Genomic DNA, 19,249 nt, shown 5'->3' on the forward strand with positions numbered 1-19,249 from the left:
GGACTCGCGGCCGACAGCTAGTTATGAATAAAGACTTTTTATAATATTAATGGTTTAGTGCTCTTAGCTATCTTAAGTGTATAACTCTACAGCTTTACCTTTTATTTAAAAAACCTATAAAAATCAGTGGAAACAATTAACCGCGAACGACACCAACGCTAAAGCGCTCTCAGCAATTGTATCGCATTGCATTCCCGCCATTAGTGCCACTCGAGACACCAGATGAAAAATAATTGGGCAATAAAAGCTGCATTACCCAAAAAGTCTCCCATCACTTGCCATAGACAAGTGCTTCAATAAGAATAGCAGCCAAATGCAAACTGGCTGCAGTCAACTTTCAGTTTTCATTGCTATTTATTACCGATCATAAACTGAAAGCGTTAGTAAACTTACGAGTCAGCTATCAACCCCCGTCGACAGAGACAAAAATTACCTTATACTCGTATAAAGCTGTAGAATATAACATAAATAAGCGTTATAACGTTAAAAAAGATGGAATTTGTTCCCTCCCTTACGCGCTGTTATGCTACCTAACAATGTGATAAAAAAAATGTTTACAATAAGAAACTTCCTCCTACAATGTCAAAAATATTCTGAACTAGCTGTCGCCCGCGACTCCGTCCACCCGGAATTAAAAAAACGAAATAAATAGCCTATGTGTTCTTCCAAACTATGTTCTACATCTGTGCCAAATATCATCAAGATCCGTTAAGCCGTTCCGGAGATACCTTCAAATTAACATCCATCCATCCATCCAAACATTCGCGTTTATATTATTAGTAAGATTGTCAAGGACAAAACTTTTAACAAAGCATACACAATAAATGTATTTTTTTTTTGTTACAAATACTTCCTGTTAACAGTTTACGAGAATCTGCGATATTCGACATGAGGTCGTATGATTTAATGCCATTAAAAGTTTTCCTTGTTCAAATCGCTAACGCTATAAGTTTGTATATATGTAATATTATAATAGGTATGTTATTTAACTACTTCTTTCCCTGGGTTTTTGACTTCGAATTTAAAAATAGAATGCTGATATTCATCTAGTTATAAGGTAAAACCTAACCTAACCAGGTTAACACTAAAATTTAAGTTTGTTTATTAACAAAAAGTAGTAATAATTTTCCAACTTTTTCTTTTACGTATAACTAATCTTTTAACTCGGACAAAAATATAATCTAAAGAAATTTTTGAATGCATATATTCAGCACCATCCGCGTGGGAAATCGGGATATAAATTTCTATTCCGTATTCTCGAATCTCTATATGTCTTTTTATCCTGAAAACAAGAATGTAAAACCTCGAGAGAATCTGGTGTATGCTGTTATTGGTGAATTGTAAATGTTTTCGCACTTATTTTAAAAGTAGCCAAGCTCCTTTATTACTGAAAAAAACTATTGTATTCATTTCATAAGAATTTCGCCCATAGCGAAAAGCTGAGGAGCGCATAATATAAAAATTGCTTAAAAATGCATTGGGAAGGCCTTGTCTAGGAGTAGAATTTTAAAAATCAATTGTCTTTCTTAATGTCTGGACTATTAAAACAATAATTAAGTTTATATGAAAATATAAAAAATAAAATGAGTGACTATAAATTCGATTTGGGTGAGACCTTAACATTTTAGAAGAGTAAATGCTTTTAAACTAACTCCAAAGGTGGGAGAAGTTATCTCTTGAAAGGCATCTTAGTGGAAGTGAACACTATTAAAAGTTAGAGTAACTTCCTGTGGAAACTGACATTACAAGTTTATTTTAAAACTTGGATCTTTCAAAGTACATCGCCTCTTTCGATTCACCGGTCATTTTAAATCTTTTGTGTTAAGGTTTTGTGGTGTAAAAGCAATCCAATATTTTTTTTTTTTGTTGTAAACCATGTGTAAGTGGCGTCACAAAATACCCAAATATATTTTTTATTATTCGCTAAGTTCAAAAACCCTCGCATTGTTGCGCAAAGATTAATAATTGCTCTAATTAAAAAAAATCGTGCACAAATTGCATTGCACTACAAAATCGTTACAAATATCATAGAGGCGCAAAGTGTAAAGATAAGGTCCATGGTTCCTTCTATGCGACGCCTAAAATCTACTAATTGGATTGGAGGCAACAAACTCCTAAATACCTCTGATTAACGCGCTAGCGTTGCTGTGCGGTGCTCGAGACGAGCTATTCGTCACCTGTTGAAAATAATTACGCAAAAAAATCGTGTTTAAAACAAAAGTGGTGTAGCACCGAACAGCGACCTCTGTGCCACTCACTCGACAGAAAAAGCTCGAAATTCAACGCGGGATTTCGGCGCAGATTTTTTTTTCCGAACCAACTATTCCGAGGTTTTCACTGGCACGGTTGCACGCCTCACTAAATTTACAAAAGAAAAATTAAACCAGACTTTTCCGTTTCGATTACTTTTTAATCTAGACACAAAATCGAAAAATATGAAATCGGTTTTTAAAATTTTCTTCGACGCACTTAAAAACATTGTCAATGATACTTTCAGTTCACAATTTACTATATGATTATAATAATATTACCTTGTGACATTGACGATGTATCTACCTCGTGAGACTAATATAATCCCAAGAATGGCTAAACGGAACTTAGCATAGAACATAGTGTGGAAAAACACATAGGCAAATAGCTTAAGTTAAGTTTGAGTAGCCTAAGAATGAAGATTTTTTTAATTCATCGCGGACGAAGTCGTGGGGAAAAACTAGAGTAATATAAAATAGGAAGGAATTTGAATGTGCGCGGGACCAAAAATTATTAACTGGATGATATTGAATTTATGGAACTGGACACATAAAAATATAAATAAAAATGAAAGTATTTAAATATGCAATGTCTTCACATCCTTTACACCATATGTTACACTTTTATGTTTATTTATGAGGGTAGTTTAAATAATGATATAATGTTTTAATATTGTTAAAATATTCATAAAAATGATTTCAGAGTTTAAACTGCCTTGATTCAAATAATTTTTACACGTAAACGGAACGTAGCTCAGAGAGATGTATTTTGTTTGTACGTCTCGATGACAAACGTCAATGTCATTGCCGTAAACTCTAAAAACTACGTAAGATATAAACATACATTAAGATTATTTCTTTAATTTAATGACCAGGTAGAGTAAATCTAGCACTAGTTATTATAAAAAAAAATGGACGGAAGAACTGCCGAGATGCTACACACTAAAGGTGCAACATTTGTTTTCTTGGGAGTACCAAAAGGTACAGTTTTTGGTATTGACTTGAAATGTTGGCGTACAGATGAAGAATTTCGCGGTATAAGACTTATACCGCCAGGAATGCACTATATTTATTATGCATCTGCATCGGAAACAGAAATAGACGACGTTTCTCAAAGGTACGACTTAGTACAAAAATGGAAAATATTTGCTACAGTACAATGTTCTTTGTCTTCGACATAAACTACCTCTTATTTTTTTTTAATTTTATAGATCTGGATTCTTTCAATATTTCAATGAGAATGATATCATTGTTAAAATGTGGGATAAAAAAACAGAGGATGTGAGTAAGGAAGTTGTCGATGAACATACTGTTGAGAGGATTAGAGAAAATCTGAATAATATAGACAGGTACCTTGCCCCATATCCATATGATATTTGGTCTCGATGGCACTGTCTCACTAGGCAAATTTCAGGTAATGGTAAAATAAGATGTTAACTTAGTGAGTCAGATTTTTTATCTGCAACTCGCACAACTAGTCCCATATTTTACATGTAATCAGTATATAGAAGACAAATGCTACATCATCATCATCATCAACAGCCTTTATCTGCCCACTGCTGGGCATAGGCCTTTCCCAATGACGTCCTTTCGTCCTGGGTATGACGTTAAACTTCCTCGTCCTGGGTATGACGTTAAACTTCCTCGTCCTGGGTATGACGTTAAACTTCCTAGTCGCCAACCCGCATGCCCAGCGTGGCGACTTAAGGGCACAAACTTCCCAAATGACAGGACAAATGCTACGCAAGAAGAAAATTTTAAATGATCAAATGAGGTTGTAGCTATTATTTAATGGAAGTGATACATTTTTGTTAGTAGATAAAATAGAAAAAAGATTTTCAAGTCAATGTTTGATTCCCATAAGAGTTTTAACTTTATTTATGTAATTTACAGAAGCTCTAGCTAAAAAGCTTTCCCCAGAACAAGGTATAATAAGGTCAGAAGAGTTTCATTCTATACCCGATTCAGAAAGACCAAGAGGTATAAAAAAATCTAAAGAATGTTCAGAAGAAGAAAAGCAGAAAACTATGGAAAATAAGGAAGAGCCATCTCAAGGGTCATCTGAACATTTCAACAAAGGAGAAAGCTCTTCAAGTCCAAGACATTCTGGTACTAGAAGATTGAGTAGAATGACTGAGAAAGAAAGGGAAGATGCTATGCTACCTAATTTGAAGCCGGTTGAAGGTTTGTTATTTTATTAGCCGACTTCAAAAAGAAGGAGGTTATACATTTAGTTAGTCCTGTGTAGAGGTTTTTTAGTTTATTTCAAAACAGCAAAGTATTAACTTGTACTTATAATCCTACTCCTTATATTATAAATGTGAAAGTCTACCTGGATAGATGTTTGTTAGAGCTCCAGAATGGCTAAAGGGAACATAATCTGGAAGAACACATAGGCTACTAAGTTATTCTTATAATCCTTGAAGACCGAGTCATAGGCAAAACCTAGTTAACAATAAGAAACTTTGAATATGAATTAACTGTTTTGCAATCACTTTTAACACATTTAGTCCCCTAAATTCAACCTATAAGTTTCCATTTACATGTGAAATTTGTAGTATTTTTTTATTTCATAAGGTGGCAAACAAGCAAGCGGTCACCTGAATCCACCTAAATAGCAAAGAGACCGCTAGAAATAGACATCAATTGCAGTTGCATTACCTACCTTTAATTAACAGAGAAGGGGATATACAGGAATGCACAGAAAGAGGATATATTCTCTTCCTATGCATCATCTCCATCAAATCCACTTCCCCTTTCCATCCTTTTCCTTATAAGTAACACCAAATGAGACTAATTGATGTAATGATTAATTTTTTAAACACATGGTGAACATATCATTTTCATGTTTTAGGCACAGTTATGAGATTTACCGAAATACCAAAGAATAAATATCCACCCGGCTCGTCACCAATGGAAATAACAAAGCACCATCTGGACCAGTCTTACACTTTGGAGCTTATGATTGCCCAACATGATGAGTGAGTAGTTTTAAATCTAATATATAAAATTCTCGTGTCACGGGGTTCGAACTTGAACTCCTCCAAAACGGCTTGATCGATTCTCATAAAATTTTGTGACCATATTGAGTAGGTCTGAGAATCGGCCAACATCTATTTTTCATAACCCCCCCCCCAATTAGTTTTTTTTTTAACTGCGCGCGGGCGACAGCTATTTTTAATATATTAAGTGCACCCTTTACCGACAAGCATGCATTTAAGTGATAATCCATTTTCTCTGTCTAACCTTCCTAATAATCTTTGTGAGTTGAATTTTAATAGTTACAAAATAATCCTTGATGATTTTTTCATATGCATCAAACAGATTAAAATATAATTTTTTTTTTCAGACCTCTTCATATCATTGGCGAGTTACAATTTGCATACACAATCTTTCTTATTGGTCATTACTGGAATGGCTTTGACCACTGGCGGAATCTTGTTGTATTGCTATGCTCATGTGAAGATGCCTTAGACAAATATAGAGATGTTTTCATACATTTCATCGCAACCATTCAACACCAAATGAAAGAGTTGCCTCTTGAATTTCTATGCGGAATTGAAATGGAACAGAATGTTTTCTATAAAAAGTTTCGTGAATTTTTCCGGAACGTATACAGTGCGAAATCAAATCAAAAATTAGTAATAATGATTGAGAAATTTAAAAAAAGCTTAGCTGACTTATTTCAATGGGAGTTTCCAAACGATGATACCGATGATGAAGATGAAAAGCCTGTTGTTGTAGAAATGGAAGAAATTAATGAATGAATTGAATTGAAAGAATAAAGAAATTTTAAAATTTAATTTTTTATTCCATCCTTTATTTGATTCCTTTTAGTAAAAAAAACAAGTATATTATCAGGTAATGAAATGTAATAACCTTAAAAGAAGTCTTAACATACTTTATCAAAGAGTATAATTTACTATTTTTTCTTCTTTAATTGTTTGCTTGGCAGTTTCTTGTTGTTTTGCTTCTCAAACTTCGGTTTCTTTGATGGCACGGCCGCTTCTGAAATCAAATAATTTGTTAACAGAAGCATAAACTTATTAACATACATACATTTGATCACAAAATTATGCATTAAAATGTCCTTTAAATTGAATAGTTTCTTAAAATAAATACAGTGTAAACTCTTTATTACGTTATCCTTTATAACAATAATCTCCCTGTAACGTTGAAGTGAGCCCAACTTAGTTGGATTGCGTTAAAACCCACATATTAAAACACTCTTTATAGCGATACGCCATTCTCTATTACGAAGAAATGCGTTCATATTTGTAGACAGTATATATTTATTATCGGTATTATTTTTTATGTTATGTTATCTTGTTAATTTGGTTGTTTTTTTGTTCACTCCATATAACGATAACTCTCTATAACGACAAAATCGCTCAGTCCCTTGAGTTTCGTTATAAAGAGTTTACACTGTAGTTTAACACTATAACTTACTTTCAGCCACCTTTCTCTTCATTAGCTGCATAAATGGTACTTGTTTTACTATTGGTTTACTCGCTTCTGTAGGAACCTTACTCTTTTTAGCTTCCTTGTTAATCCGTTGCAGAGTTATTTCTTTACTGCAAATAAAAGTTTATTAGCAGAATTATAAAAAAAAAATTGTTAAAAACAAAACTTAATGTATGTTATATGCCTTGTGTGACTTTTCAATCAATGGGCAAGGATCTTTGATAAATAATTTTATTTGACACTTTTTTAGTTTCTAAAGCTGTATAGATAGGTTTTTGATTATATAATAAGCCAACTAACCTATCACTATCATCAATGTCTTCATCAGATTCTTCATTGTCATCATCTTCATTGCTTTCATCATTATCATTGTTGTCTTCATCATCTTCACTAGAAGCATCAGTATCAGAATCATCTGCATTTAATTCATTGTCGTATTCATCAGAGTCAAACTGGTAGGAACTGTCGCTGTCATCATCCTCTTCATCAACAATTGAGATATAATCTTCTAACGGTTTAACTCCAGCTTCTTTCAATTTTTCTTTCTTATTTATCTCAAGTACAGTTGTCTCTTTATTATCTTTCTTATTCTTTTTATCTTTTGCACTTTCTTTTATTTTTTCTGTACCATTAACTTGTTTATTATTTTTGTTGTTAACTGCTACAACAGCATTCTTTTCATTAGATTCTATATCTTTGTTTCCTTTCTTTTGTTTCTTCTCTTTTGTTGTTGGTTTTTCTTGTTTTGTGTGAACTATGTCTGTAATTTTGTTTTTATCATCTGTTTCATTTTTCAAACCTTTCTTTTTGTTCTCCTTTTTCTTATTAGGTTTCTCATCTACAATACCTTTCTTATCTGCAAAATGAAGCAATCATGGTATAACAATCAAAAGCACTACTTTGCTTGCACTTCAGAATTAAGTATTTAAAAGCAATGGTCGGAGGATTGACATTCACGCTAAGGAATTTATTTTTATCCAAATAATAATTATTATATTAAAAAACAATAAAGACCAGAATAGATTAACATCCATCACTTATTAAATAAAAGATAGCTTAATCTTTTTTTTAAAACAATGACCAAATCAACGCTTGACTACAATCACACTTGATGTTAAATGGTTGTTTGGCCAAAAGATAGAATGCCTTAGTTAAAATTTATATATAGTCCAGTCGCGGAGCACGAAGAATTTCGTACATTGAACTCGCATTACCTGTCTCTGTCACTCCCGCGTAAATACAATTAGTCTCGCTCGCACAGAAACAAAGGCCGCCGTCCTCAGGGATTGCAAACCTTTAGTTTGTTTCTTTGCATAATAAAAATTTTATGGGATCCGTTAGAAGGATTACCGAAAAGGTTAATTATTGGATAGTTCGAAATGAACAATCGAAACGAATATTTGAAAGACGAAAGTGCAGGCAACATCATCTATTTTATTGCCGGCTTTCCGATAGTTACTTTTTGGTTTTAAAATATTATGCAAATGAATTCTTCACTTCTCGAAATTGAACAATAGAGCAAAGTAACAGTTACTCCGAATCAGAGGAATCGGATTCTGATTTTTGATTTTTTATTATTAGATACTTGTCTAGATTTTTATTACTTGTATTATTAAATCTAAATAAATGATTTATATAATAATAATAACTATATTTTATAAGTTGGTAATTTTTCTTTCTCCTTCAAATAATTCATGTAAACCGCACTAAATACAAAAATGTTTGTAACCTCTGTCAGTAGGTAAAGAGGTCATTGTACGAAATTCTTCCTGCTCCGCGACCGGACTATAGTAAATACTAAAAACATTTAATTAATACCTTCATGTTCTTTTTTCACTTCCAACTGCTCCATTAATCCTTCCGGGACATCAACAGGTGTGAAGAAGTCATAATCTATACCCAAATCTTTAAGTTTATTCTTTGTATTTGTCAAACTGTAAAATAAATACATAATTACAATACAAGTATACTTGAAGTTTGGTATATTAGAAGATAATAAAAATATTTACTTGGTAAAAAGTTTGCGCGCTATTTTCATGTCCTCATTTTCACTCTTCTTAGAATTGTATGCCTGTAATTAAAATTTTAATGGTTTAAAATGTATAATGTATCATTAAATCGCTGTGAAACTATGGAACTCCTTACCTCTCTCTATTAGATGCAGTAAAAGTATTGAATCTTTTAAAAAACATGTCAAAGATCACTATCTGCAGCTCTAATTTGGCTATATATTGCTCAAATATTATCACAATCTATTCTTATCACTGTTCGTGTGCACCCTACCGATTTGGTTTACTTAGCTTAATTTCTACCCAAAGGTTGTCTGGCAGATATCGCTGCTTAGCGATAAGACCGCCTTTTGTGAAAATCCTGTTGTACTTTCTTTTTTTTGTAACTCCATGATAGTGCACAATAAAGTATATTTGTATTTGTATTTGTAAATCTTTGTAATTGTAAGATTTACTTCAATAAGAGATTTTAAATTAAAACTTTTTGTCCATTCTGCATTTGTGAACAAAATTTTATTGTTTCCCGTTTGAAAAAGAGTTTTTAAACAAATATTTTTAGAAAAATAAAAAGGTACCTTCTTCATTTTTAACTTCATTTTTCTACCTGGGTTATTTTGTAGGTTCCAATTCTTCCTTCTAGCATTTACTCTCTGATCTTTAGGAGGAATGTACACCGCTGCAAAATATTTACAAACTGGTTAGTTCAGATCTTATAAAAATACAAATAATCAGTCTTAAAAATATTATTAATGTTAATATATGGATGTATGAATGGATGGATGTTTGTTAGAAGGTCTCTCCAGAACTGCTGAATGGATCTTGTTTAAATTTGGCATAGATCTAAAACATACATTTAAGTTTTTTGTTTTAATTCAACAAGGACAGAGTCTCTGCGACAGCTAGTTTTTGGTCAAATTATTAGTACTATGATTATCTTTGGTAAAATTGTTCATCTTTGTTACCCAAGATACTTTTTCCATAGTACATTATATAATTTTGAATCAGTGAAATTAACACAATTCTAGCATATTTTCATACCTTTAATCAACCTTTTCCCCATTAAATAATTGTTCATAGTTTCAGCTACAACCTGGGCTACTGTCATGTCTCTAAACTCAACAAATGCATGACCCTTGGAGCGGCCAGTGCGTTTCGATCTGATAACCCTAGCATTAGTCACCACTCCAAACTGCTTAAAGTAGTCAGTCATTTGATGCTGAAACATTAAAATGTAATTAAATTAAGCTTTGTTAACACATTCCATGTCACGGAATTCAAAGTTCACTTTGTCTTTAAATATCATGGCGGCTCAAGGATATCTGAACGTTAGTAGTTACGTAGTATCTTTCCCCGCATCCCCGTACACCCAGCTCTACATAAGATTATTTTCTGCGCAGCGAATCCGACGATGTTCCGAGCCGCCAGGGTATGTGATAACTTGTGGATGTGAAAATCTATGTCATGATAAATTTAAACTAACCTCGTAAAATCCATGAGGTATGTGTGACAAATAAACTAAACCCCTTCTTGGACGCCTCTTCTTTTTAATCTTCCCAGTTTCTTCATGTTTCTTTTGTTTTTGCGGTTTCTCTGGTAAAGCACCAGTTTCCTGTTAAAATAGAAGTTTATAGAAAACAAGTAAAGCAAAACATAACCTATTGAACAGAACAGAAGCTGAAATATTACCTTCATCAACTTCTTAATCCCTTTTAGGGATTTCACAAACTTCTTTTGTTTTTTGGAATCTAAAGCTACATGTTCTTCCATTATGAAATACAAGTTTTATTTATATTAAATCAGCAAGAAAAATATAAAGACCGCAAAAGCCACACGCCACACGTGTAAACAAAAAATATTTTGTGACATTGACATCTCATTCATCTGTCACACTCACATGTCTTTGCCCAAAGAGTACTTGACATTTCATTGTGAATTGCTGATTTTGTACTTTTCTTGTAAAGGTAACTTAAAAAACACTAGATGACTACAGCAAATAAATTTGTTTCGGACGTTCCAATTTAAGAACGGGTACAATTTGGTGTAAATTTCTGCGAAATTGCATAAAAAATATCACTGACTCACGTTAACTATAATCTATGTATTTAGACTTTAATTTTCCCGCTGACATTGACATTCGACCATTCGACATAATAACATGTGTCAAGAAAAATATAGAAAAACGTTTTCACGAAAATAATAATAATTGAAGATTACTAAATAAAACTTATTATTAGGACACCTGGTTTTTGATAATTTGATGAACATAAAGTTCTCATATCGTGTCACGATTAGTTTTACCTAATAAAAGAGGAAAAGATGTCGTATGCCGGTACGCTTAACCAATATATTCAGTTGGTTGAAAGAGTTTATAGAACAGGACAAGGGGATATGCTAGCACGATTACTTTCCCTTAGAGATGAACACGTCGAAAACAGAAACTTGCGCTCCAGTAACATAGCTTCACTTGTTGATGGGAATTGTATAGCTCCTTTAGATGAGATCATTATTTACCATCTATTATGTGTAAAGGTACGTTATTTCATATCATTAAATCTAACAAGGCTATTTATATAAATATATGATCATTATTAAACATGCAAGTATATCAATAAGATTGGAGTAACACTTAAGAAGAGAGATATGAGGATTTGAAACAAACATGTATGTAACTGTGTAGATGTATGAATGTGGAAGAGACGTGTGTGTGCCAGATGAAAGTCCTTAGTTTGCCTACTCTCTTTGTGTTTCAGGTGTTTGTTTAAATACATAATACAAAGTTCTGTCTGTTCACTTATTTTTCAGCATAATTATCTTGTCAAGTGCACTTCTTTTTACAGGCATTATATGATAAAGACTATATGGAAGCGTATGAGAGCCAGAGTGCTTGTGTTGCTGCAGTAGTTAAGATGTTGCAAGGACAAAAAGATGAGAATTGGAGTCTACCACTTATGTACACTGTGTGCTTAGATCTTCGACTAGTTGCTCAAAAAGCTGAAGGATGTAATTGTAAGATTTCTTCTATACTGTACTAAAGATATTTCATATCTAGTTACCTATTGCCTATTATAATATAAAGGCCTATGATTAACATAGCAATGAATAAGGGCCATAATGCAAATTGACAACTTTTCAGGAGAGACTCAAAGTTTCAACTATATATGACAATAAGCAGCATAGGTCATTATAGTTTAGCAAAAATTAAGATTTACACCTGTAAATGTGTATTTTGGTTAGTTTATATTGTTAACAAAACAAAGAGGTAGCTTTTGATACACAAAAGTAAAAATAATCTTTTTAGGTTACTTTGGCCCTTATATATAGGACCCATCGATAGTCTGGGACTGTTAAGAAATCTTAATCTCATATTAACTTGGAGGTAGAGTTTACTACATAAAATTATAGTGGTACTGAACTTATTAATTTATGCTATGCTAATATTTCAGCTCAAAATAATGGAAAAATATTAGAAAAAGCAGCAGAGAGTCTTCTTGCTTGCTTCAGAGTTTGTGCTGCAGACAATAGAACTTCTGATAGTGATACAAAACGTTTGGGGATGTTAACCCTTGTCAATCAACTTTTAAAAGTTTACTTTCGAATAAACAAGCTGCATTTATGTAAACCTCTCATACGAGCTATTGATTCATCACCGTTTAAAGATCACTTTCCATTAGCGCAACAAATCACGTACAGATATTTCGTAGGACGAAAAGCTATGTTCGATTCTGATTACGCATCTGCCGATGAGTACTTATCGTACGCATTTCAGAAATGTCATAGAGATAGTAGGAAGAATAAAAGACTGATCCTAACATATCTTATTCCAGTCAAAATGTTATTAGGTTATATGCCATCGAAAGCTTTACTTGAGAAATATGACTTAATGCAGTTTTGGGACTTAGTTTTAACTGTGAAAGATGGTAACCTACGTGGTATTGATCAAGTTATGGAAACGCATGAAAGTTTCTTCATCAGAGCTGGCATTTATCTGATTGTTGAGAAGTTAAAGATCACTGCATACAGGAATCTGTTCCGTAAAGTGTATTTAATAGAAAATACACATCAAATTGAAATTGCAAGTTTTCAAGCTGCATTACAATTAGTAGGGCAAGAGGATGTTGATTCGGATGAAACGCAATGTATAGTTGCTAACCTTATTTATGATGGAAAAATTAAAGGTTATATTTCATATCAGCATAAAAAGGTGGTTGTTAGTAAACAGAATGCTTTCCCACCACTGACTAGTCTGTATCAATAAATTGAATACCTTTAAGAAATGTTTTTCTTGTAAACCCACATATCTGTTAGATAAGATTTAATTAATCTCTTGGGGTAATGACGTTTCCTTAGAGATTTTGCCAATATCAAGTGGTATATAATACTCTGTTTTATAATGCAGGCTTTGTGAACGAACAAGGTCACAGATTGTAACTAGGAATTAAGTGAGTAACTAAGAATGTTTGATGACAGGATCACTGTTGATGAACATCTCTTGAATTCTCAAATCAAGATCAGATAAGTTTTATAAATAAATAAATAAATATTTACTATTTCTGTATTATTACATAATTAAGATAAAATAAGTATAACAGTAATATAGTGAGCTCATTTGAATTAATTTTTGTGTTAGGAAGAGAATCGAGATTATTAAAAATGTCATCGATTAGCAAATATCATTGACTTCTTAATACTTTTCTAACAAATATTCTTTTAAGCAGAATTTATTTATTTTTTTTACTTGCAAAAATTTTTCTTTTAAAGAAAAAAAATGCAATTAGTTTAAGGAATAGGTTTAATTCATACATTTGTGCCAAATAGAAAAATAAAGGTATTAGATTTTTTTTTAAATAAAACACGAATGTTCGAAACATTTTTTTATTAAATCCACAATATATTTCGAAGAATAATACAAATATTATAAATTTCGCTGATCACTAACATAGCGTTACGATAAACAATGCTGCGTTATGATTTACTATCAAATCTTAACATATAAAGTGTGATTTTATAGGGAAATATATATAATATTATATATTTTGTTTTAAAAATATTTTTACTAAACATTTTCAATCTAACACTTGAGAAGATAGTTATGTGCAATTAACTATATTATTTTTTTTCTTTCTTTCAATGATCTTATTTGAGTTTTATAACTAAATGTAGGATAATCATTGTTTATGTTTCAAATTGTTGAAATGTTGCTTTAAACATTATTTCAATGATTTGATATGTTATTGATATGCTGTAAAATCTTTTATAGTACGAGTTATAACTTTGTTTACTTTATGATTGGTGACAGGATGAAATAAGGTTAGAAAGTTAAAAGGTATCTAATTAAAAAAAATTAGAAGACATAAAAAATTAAAATAGTCAATTGCACATTAGAGACGAAGTTAGGTAGAAAAATATGAAGTATTTCTCTAAATATAATTTTGTTATACATTTAAATATTAACTATTATATAGCTGGTTAGCACTTACGATTAAATGTTGCCACTACTTTGCTTTAATATTTAGAAGAAGTTTCTTTGATTTTAAAATGGTTTTTACTGGAATCATGAAAGGCAATAATTTTAATTTTTCAATCGTCTTTAAACGCTTTTTTTTTTGTATAGGCAATGAAAGTATTTTTTTATTCTTTGAAAATCATTTCTTAGTCAATAATCTTCATTATCAGTTATCGCGAGATATAGATTGTTTTTCTTGACAATATGTATATTGAAAGCATTTTGCGATTAATATAGAAGCAAATATAACCAAATTAATTCAAGAATTACATTCACAATTTTATAAATCGTGTAGTTTTTTTCTAAACATATGGATTGTATAGAATTGTAGATTTTTTTAATAACTATATACAAAAGTTCTTAAATCCTAGTCAATTCAGGTACCTAAGACTACGGTATTTATTTTTTGGCATTGCACTACATTTGTAAGTGGAAGTGAAATTTAGAGATGTCTGATCTGAAACAATAAATACAGTTAGGGTACTTTAATGGTGTTTTTCAATATTTTATTTGACTACCCTCGATTCTCACACACAGTCATCGCTAAATGAAGTGTTTAACAACAAGGATTAAAGTAAAAAAAAGACAAAATTTTATATTTCAAAAGTCCGAAATCGATTTTTATAGGAAACATGTCTTTACAATTAGGCGGGATTATATGTTTCCTGTTTTAATAGAAATTAGTACTATTTTTTTTCATAATGCTGTAGGAATGTTATAAATGTAGAAGTAACGATACTCAGCTAAATTAAAACTAAACATATATGTTTTTGCTTATATTAAATACGTAAAATGGCACATAAATGTATGATCTAGTTTCTCTCCGGGAAGGTCAGTTTGTGCGGGCCCTTCAGCAGCTCGTCCTTGTATGCGGCGAGCAAAGCGCGCGACATGCTCGGCTCTGACGTACCCAACTCCACGAATTGATGCATTATTCTTTGGAAATACCAAACAGATTAATTGCTTCTAGAGCAAGTGCACCAAATAAATTCAAAGAGCAAGTCGAGTGAAGTTTCAGTGGGGTCGATGAGAAAAAAAATACATCTAAGGGAAACAAAATTATTCCTTGGCAATATTTTAAGTTAATTTGATTTCTTGTTATGAATAGTAAAAAATAAGACAAGAGCACCAAAATGTTTGGAGCAAAGCAATGTAATAATGAAACAAAAAGTACGCGTACTTGTTAGCGGGGCTAAGACCGAGCGCGTCTCTGGGCTGCAGCAGCTCAGGGTGGTCGCCAATGGTGTCCGTTAACGCCGCGATCATAACGTCTGGAAACAATATAGTATTTATATAGATTGGGTATAGGAAACACACAAACGATGTGACTAGTGTAACGAAGGACAAGATGGTCCTTCGATATTTTATAAGATACTAGCTTTTACCCGCGACTCCGTCCGCGCGGAATAAAAAAATGTACACAAGATAAAAAAAATCCTATGTCCGTCTCCTAGTTCTAAGCTACCTCCCCATAAATTTTCAGCTAAATCAGTTCGACCGATCTTGAGTTATAGATAGTGTAACTAACACGACTTTCTTTTATAAATATATAGACTAGCTTTTACCCGCGACTCCGTCCGCGCGGAATAAAACATAATAAAAAAACGGGGTAAAAATTATCCTATGTCCGTTTCCTGGTTCTAAGCTACCTGCCCACCAATTTTCAGTCAAATCGATTCAACCGTTCTTGAGTTATAAATAGTGTAAGTAACACGACTTTCTTTTATATATATAGATTAGTTGATATGCTAAATGTTGAGTTTTTTATACCGAGGACTTTCTTCTCGATAGTACGCGATAGTTGGCCTCTCTCCGCCTCCAGCTCGAGGAAGGCCATGAACCTCTGCGTGGCTGCGCGAGCGCTGGCCGGCTCGCGGGACAGTGATTGAGAGAACATCATCTGACAATATAAATTCATACATTACAAATACCGCTTTAAAATACATTCAACAGCTGCATTTATAATTTTTTGATGATTAAACACATTTTTACTAAATCTACATAAAGGGACTTCGTTAGTAAGCACGAATCTGAGTTTTTTATTGGCAGTGTATTTTGTAATTTGAAGTTGTCGGTCTTACTCAGGCTTATGAATGATCGTCGTCTTAATATTAAGGTATTATAACACTTTACGCTATATGCTATTAATTGAAAACTAAGAAGTCATAGAACAAACAGCAAATATTTGTAACCTTAGCCAGTTGATAGATTATCTCCTCCAGAGTGTACTCCGTGTACAAGTTGTCGGCCGCTCGAAGCTTTTCCATCATCTCTTCGTACTCTTCTTCCGTTATAATTTGTCCGTCGCGTTCATAATCAGAAGTACCTAGAACGAAACAGAAAAACAATGCATTTATAAACAGAATACGAACGCCAAAGTAAATCTACATTTCATTTGAAAATAATAATAACCATATGTTCCTAGTACAGAAACAATGAGAGGGATGTCAGTTTGTTTGTGTGATTATGTTTTTTTTTTTTTCAACAATATGTATTTCGGCACTAGATATCTAAATTATAATACACTAGCTTTTACCCGCGACTCCGTCCGTGCGGAATAAAAAAATAGAAAACGGGGTAAAAATTATCCTATGTCCGTTTCCTGGTTCTAATCTTCACCAATTTTCAGTCAAATCGATTCAGCCGTTCTTAAGTTATAAATAGTGTAACACGATTTTCTTTTATATATATAGATTTCAAATCATTTATCAAGCTATTGCATATTATTACACTAAATGTTTAAAGACTTACTGATAATGTTGGTCTGGAGCATCGGATCGTAGGATCGCTTCATAGGTTCAGGCCTGAGGTCAGTAGCAGACAACGCTGGTAGAAGATTATTGTTGAGCTCCCATGATTTGCCGCTGCTGCGGATGTCACTGAAGGGGAACTGTGCCGGCCTGTACTGGTACTCCTGGTAAAGACTTATGACTAAAGTAAACCGCGGCACACTAGCAACTTCACATAATAATTCACATTGGAATCTCATTGGTGTCAATAAGATAGAAATCGAGAAGAGTATTAAGGATAAATGAACTTTGGAACTTAAAACAGGAAAAGCAATAATAGATAAATTCTGAGAACACATCTAACATAGCTATTGTATCAATATATTTTACAAATCCTCTAACAGATACTATTTTTTACTTTGTTCCTTATCACAAAACACAGAAATGTTATTTGATAGTTTCTGAACACATGATTAAAGATAGTAACGTTAAATTCTCGTTTCTTTGAAAGTCATGAAGTGAGTAGACTATAAAATAATCCAAACACCTCGTTATAGAGTTATCCAGTGAGGTGATCATTTAATGTAGCGGCAACTGCCTCCAATGACCCGGAATGTTAGTTAACGGTCACATTTTATCGTTATATGAGCTCCCCATAAATGCGGATCATTTTTTACACCTCGGACGAACCAAGTGAAAACTGATTAGACTGTAGTTTGACTGAGAGTTAAAAATATATTTTTACTTTGGTTAGTGTATTAAATATGTTCGATACTATCGATTTTTAGTTCACGATTTCAGTGATTCTATAAAATACCTAGTTATCTAGTATAACTTGGTGTCGACCAAAAATTAAGGAATGCAGTAAAGTTTGTAAAAATCCATAGTTCCACAGTTTACTTTAAAAAAAGAAATCTTTATTCTTTTCTATGTGAATTAATATAAACAAATATTAAATTTTAATACAAAACATTTAGAAAATTATATACGCTACTGTATGTTAAATAGTTACTTCATATTGAAGGAAACTCTATTTCCTGTCTCAGAGTAGTCATTAAGTTTGTTAGTATTGTAGGCCACGAGGCGCACGTAGTGTTCGCAATTAGACGTCTTTTGCCAAATGCCAGCTCAATCAAGACTCAGTTTAAGCAAACTTGATTCTACTATTTCAACCATGATTAAACCTCATTAGGCCTTAGTTGAACTAAATAAAAGATATATCTCGTGGAACCCTAAATATTAGCAAATGTTAAATCAATTAAAGCAAGTACCGGAATTCAAAAATATATATTATATATTTTAAATAAATCTTTATAGTAAAAAAATCATAATTATAACGCAAATTACATGTTCCCCTTAACTTAGTACTGAAAATAAGTAATTAAAGTAGGCAAATTGTAATTACGGAACGTAATTTCATTAAATAATATTCACCGTTAATTATAACAAGAGGAATCTTAAAATTTATTAGTAGTATAACCAAACTCCGGCCCTAATGAATTCCCAACTCGAAAGACATGCCTAAAACGTCCGCTTAATTAATTCACGTTTCACAAATTACATAGAATTAATGAATTGTCTTTTTACGACCAAGGAACAATTATCAATACGTATTTTTCCTTAACTAAAGGCTCTTTATGACGTAGGTTTGTGACAGTCAAATATACCTCTATTTTCAAAGGTTGGATGATACCTGAGGGCCTATCACGAATATTTGTAACAATCGCCATCGTATCGTCATCTACAAAATTTGTGCCCTATCTGGCGTAAAGTACACCAAAAATCTCATACTAATTTTGACATAAATTACGATGACGATAGGAAGACGACTGCCACAAATATTCTGCACGCGCTATTGTTGGCATAAAATAATATTTTATTAAGTAGGAAATCCTCTTGAGGCGGCACATTTATACAGCATCTAGTGAACCGAAATGTACTATTGTTGTTCCAAACCGAATATTAATGGTACCTTGGCGTTCTGTTCCATCAGAATGTTCCTCAAGCGCTCCTGCTGCACGCCCTCCTCCGCCGCTCGGACATTCTGCGCGTAGTGAGCCCGCAAGTATTCTATGTTGAACTTGATCTCTTGCAGGAAATTTAACGCTTCTTCCTTTGTCATCTGTAATGATTTATTACAATTCTGTTATACAACTAACTAGACAGTTTACCCATGTGAATGCCATTTTATTTCAGAAGAACTGCTGACTAGACTACATAAGAGATCTTCTATAAGAATTAACATATAGTAAATTGTATTTCGTTAATATAGTTATAACACAAGTAATAAGTATA

General features: G+C 32.5%; 4 protein-coding genes across 7 annotated transcripts in view; 2 read left to right on the forward strand and 2 right to left on the reverse strand.

Moving 5' to 3' along the window:
- The first annotated feature begins 3,063 nt into the window (after window positions 1-3,063).
- LOC106720229 (protein AAR2 homolog) lies at window positions 3,064-6,023 on the forward strand. Its single transcript, XM_014514824.2, has 5 exons — window positions 3,064-3,366; window positions 3,461-3,663; window positions 4,143-4,433; window positions 5,104-5,230; window positions 5,599-6,023. The coding sequence occupies exons 1-5, from the start codon at window positions 3,161-3,163 to the stop codon at window positions 6,014-6,016; spliced, it is 1,245 nt and encodes a 414-aa protein (XP_014370310.2). The 5' UTR covers window positions 3,064-3,160; the 3' UTR covers window positions 6,017-6,023.
- Window positions 6,024-6,672: 649 nt separating this feature from the next.
- LOC106720217 (MKI67 FHA domain-interacting nucleolar phosphoprotein) lies at window positions 6,673-10,555 on the reverse strand. The gene is made up of 8 exons (XM_045678956.1): window positions 10,409-10,555; window positions 10,203-10,331; window positions 9,761-9,938; window positions 9,298-9,398; window positions 8,723-8,784; window positions 8,532-8,647; window positions 7,014-7,569; window positions 6,673-6,823 (listed from the first exon to the last, which is right to left on the reverse strand). Exons 1-8 carry the CDS (start codon window positions 10,487-10,489, stop codon window positions 6,688-6,690), a joined length of 1,359 nt encoding a protein of 452 aa, XP_045534912.1. The 5' UTR covers window positions 10,490-10,555; the 3' UTR covers window positions 6,673-6,687.
- A 337-nt stretch (window positions 10,556-10,892) lies between these two features.
- On the forward strand, window positions 10,893-13,019 carry LOC106720234 (PCI domain-containing protein 2 homolog). Its single transcript, XM_014514828.2, has 3 exons — window positions 10,893-11,251; window positions 11,560-11,728; window positions 12,166-13,019. Exons 1-3 carry the CDS (start codon window positions 11,039-11,041, stop codon window positions 12,975-12,977), a joined length of 1,194 nt encoding a protein of 397 aa, XP_014370314.1. The 5' UTR covers window positions 10,893-11,038; the 3' UTR covers window positions 12,978-13,019.
- Window positions 13,020-14,523: 1,504 nt separating this feature from the next.
- The window catches only part of LOC106720103, a 47,697-nt gene continuing 42,971 nt past the window's right edge, over window positions 14,524-19,249 (reverse strand). For 2 of the 4 annotated variants that reach the window (XM_045678911.1, XM_045678912.1), the window contains exons 9-14: window positions 18,927-19,076; window positions 16,977-17,139; window positions 16,418-16,551; window positions 15,996-16,125; window positions 15,406-15,496; window positions 14,524-15,161 (exon numbers count right to left, since the gene is read on the reverse strand). In XM_045678911.1, coding sequence (XP_045534867.1) covers window positions 15,038-15,161; window positions 15,406-15,496; window positions 15,996-16,125; window positions 16,418-16,551; window positions 16,977-17,139; window positions 18,927-19,076 — 792 coding nt within the window. In that variant the 3' untranslated portion in view covers window positions 14,524-15,037. The remainder of the gene's footprint in view (window positions 15,162-15,405; window positions 15,497-15,995; window positions 16,126-16,417; window positions 16,552-16,976; window positions 17,140-18,926; window positions 19,077-19,249) is intronic. The other 2 variants (XM_045678914.1, XM_045678913.1) reach the window with 2 other exon arrangements.

This window comes from Papilio machaon, chromosome 8 (genome assembly GCF_912999745.1).
Source record: "Papilio machaon chromosome 8, ilPapMach1.1, whole genome shotgun sequence".
NCBI classification, from domain to species: domain Eukaryota; kingdom Metazoa; phylum Arthropoda; class Insecta; order Lepidoptera; family Papilionidae; genus Papilio; species Papilio machaon.

Bases quoted from the DNA above. Each gene is read 5' to 3' on its own strand.
- LOC106720234 (XM_014514828.2), top strand. From the start codon at position 11,039: ATGTCGTATGCCGGTACGCTTAACCAATATATTCAGTTGGTTGAAAGA. The intron at 11,252-11,559 runs GTACGTTATTTC...TTCTTTTTACAG, and splicing joins ACCATCTATTATGTGTAAAG to GCATTATATGATAAAGACTA. The intron at 11,729-12,165 runs GTAAGATTTCTT...CTAATATTTCAG, and splicing joins AAAAGCTGAAGGATGTAATT to CTCAAAATAATGGAAAAATA.
- LOC106720217 (XM_045678956.1), bottom strand. From the start codon at position 10,489: ATGGAAGAACATGTAGCTTTAGATTCCAAAAAACAAAAGAAGTTTGTG. The intron at 8,785-9,297 runs GTACCTTTTTAT...TTTTAATTACAG, and splicing joins TGAAGTTAAAAATGAAGAAG to GCATACAATTCTAAGAAGAG. The intron at 7,570-8,531 runs GTATTAATTAAA...TTCATTTTGCAG, and splicing joins AGTGAAAAAAGAACATGAAG to ATAAGAAAGGTATTGTAGAT.
- LOC106720229 (XM_014514824.2), top strand. From the start codon at position 3,161: ATGGACGGAAGAACTGCCGAGATGCTACACACTAAAGGTGCAACATTT. The intron at 3,664-4,142 runs GTAATGGTAAAA...TGTAATTTACAG, and splicing joins TCTCACTAGGCAAATTTCAG to AAGCTCTAGCTAAAAAGCTT. The intron at 4,434-5,103 runs GTTTGTTATTTT...TTCATGTTTTAG, and splicing joins TAATTTGAAGCCGGTTGAAG to GCACAGTTATGAGATTTACC.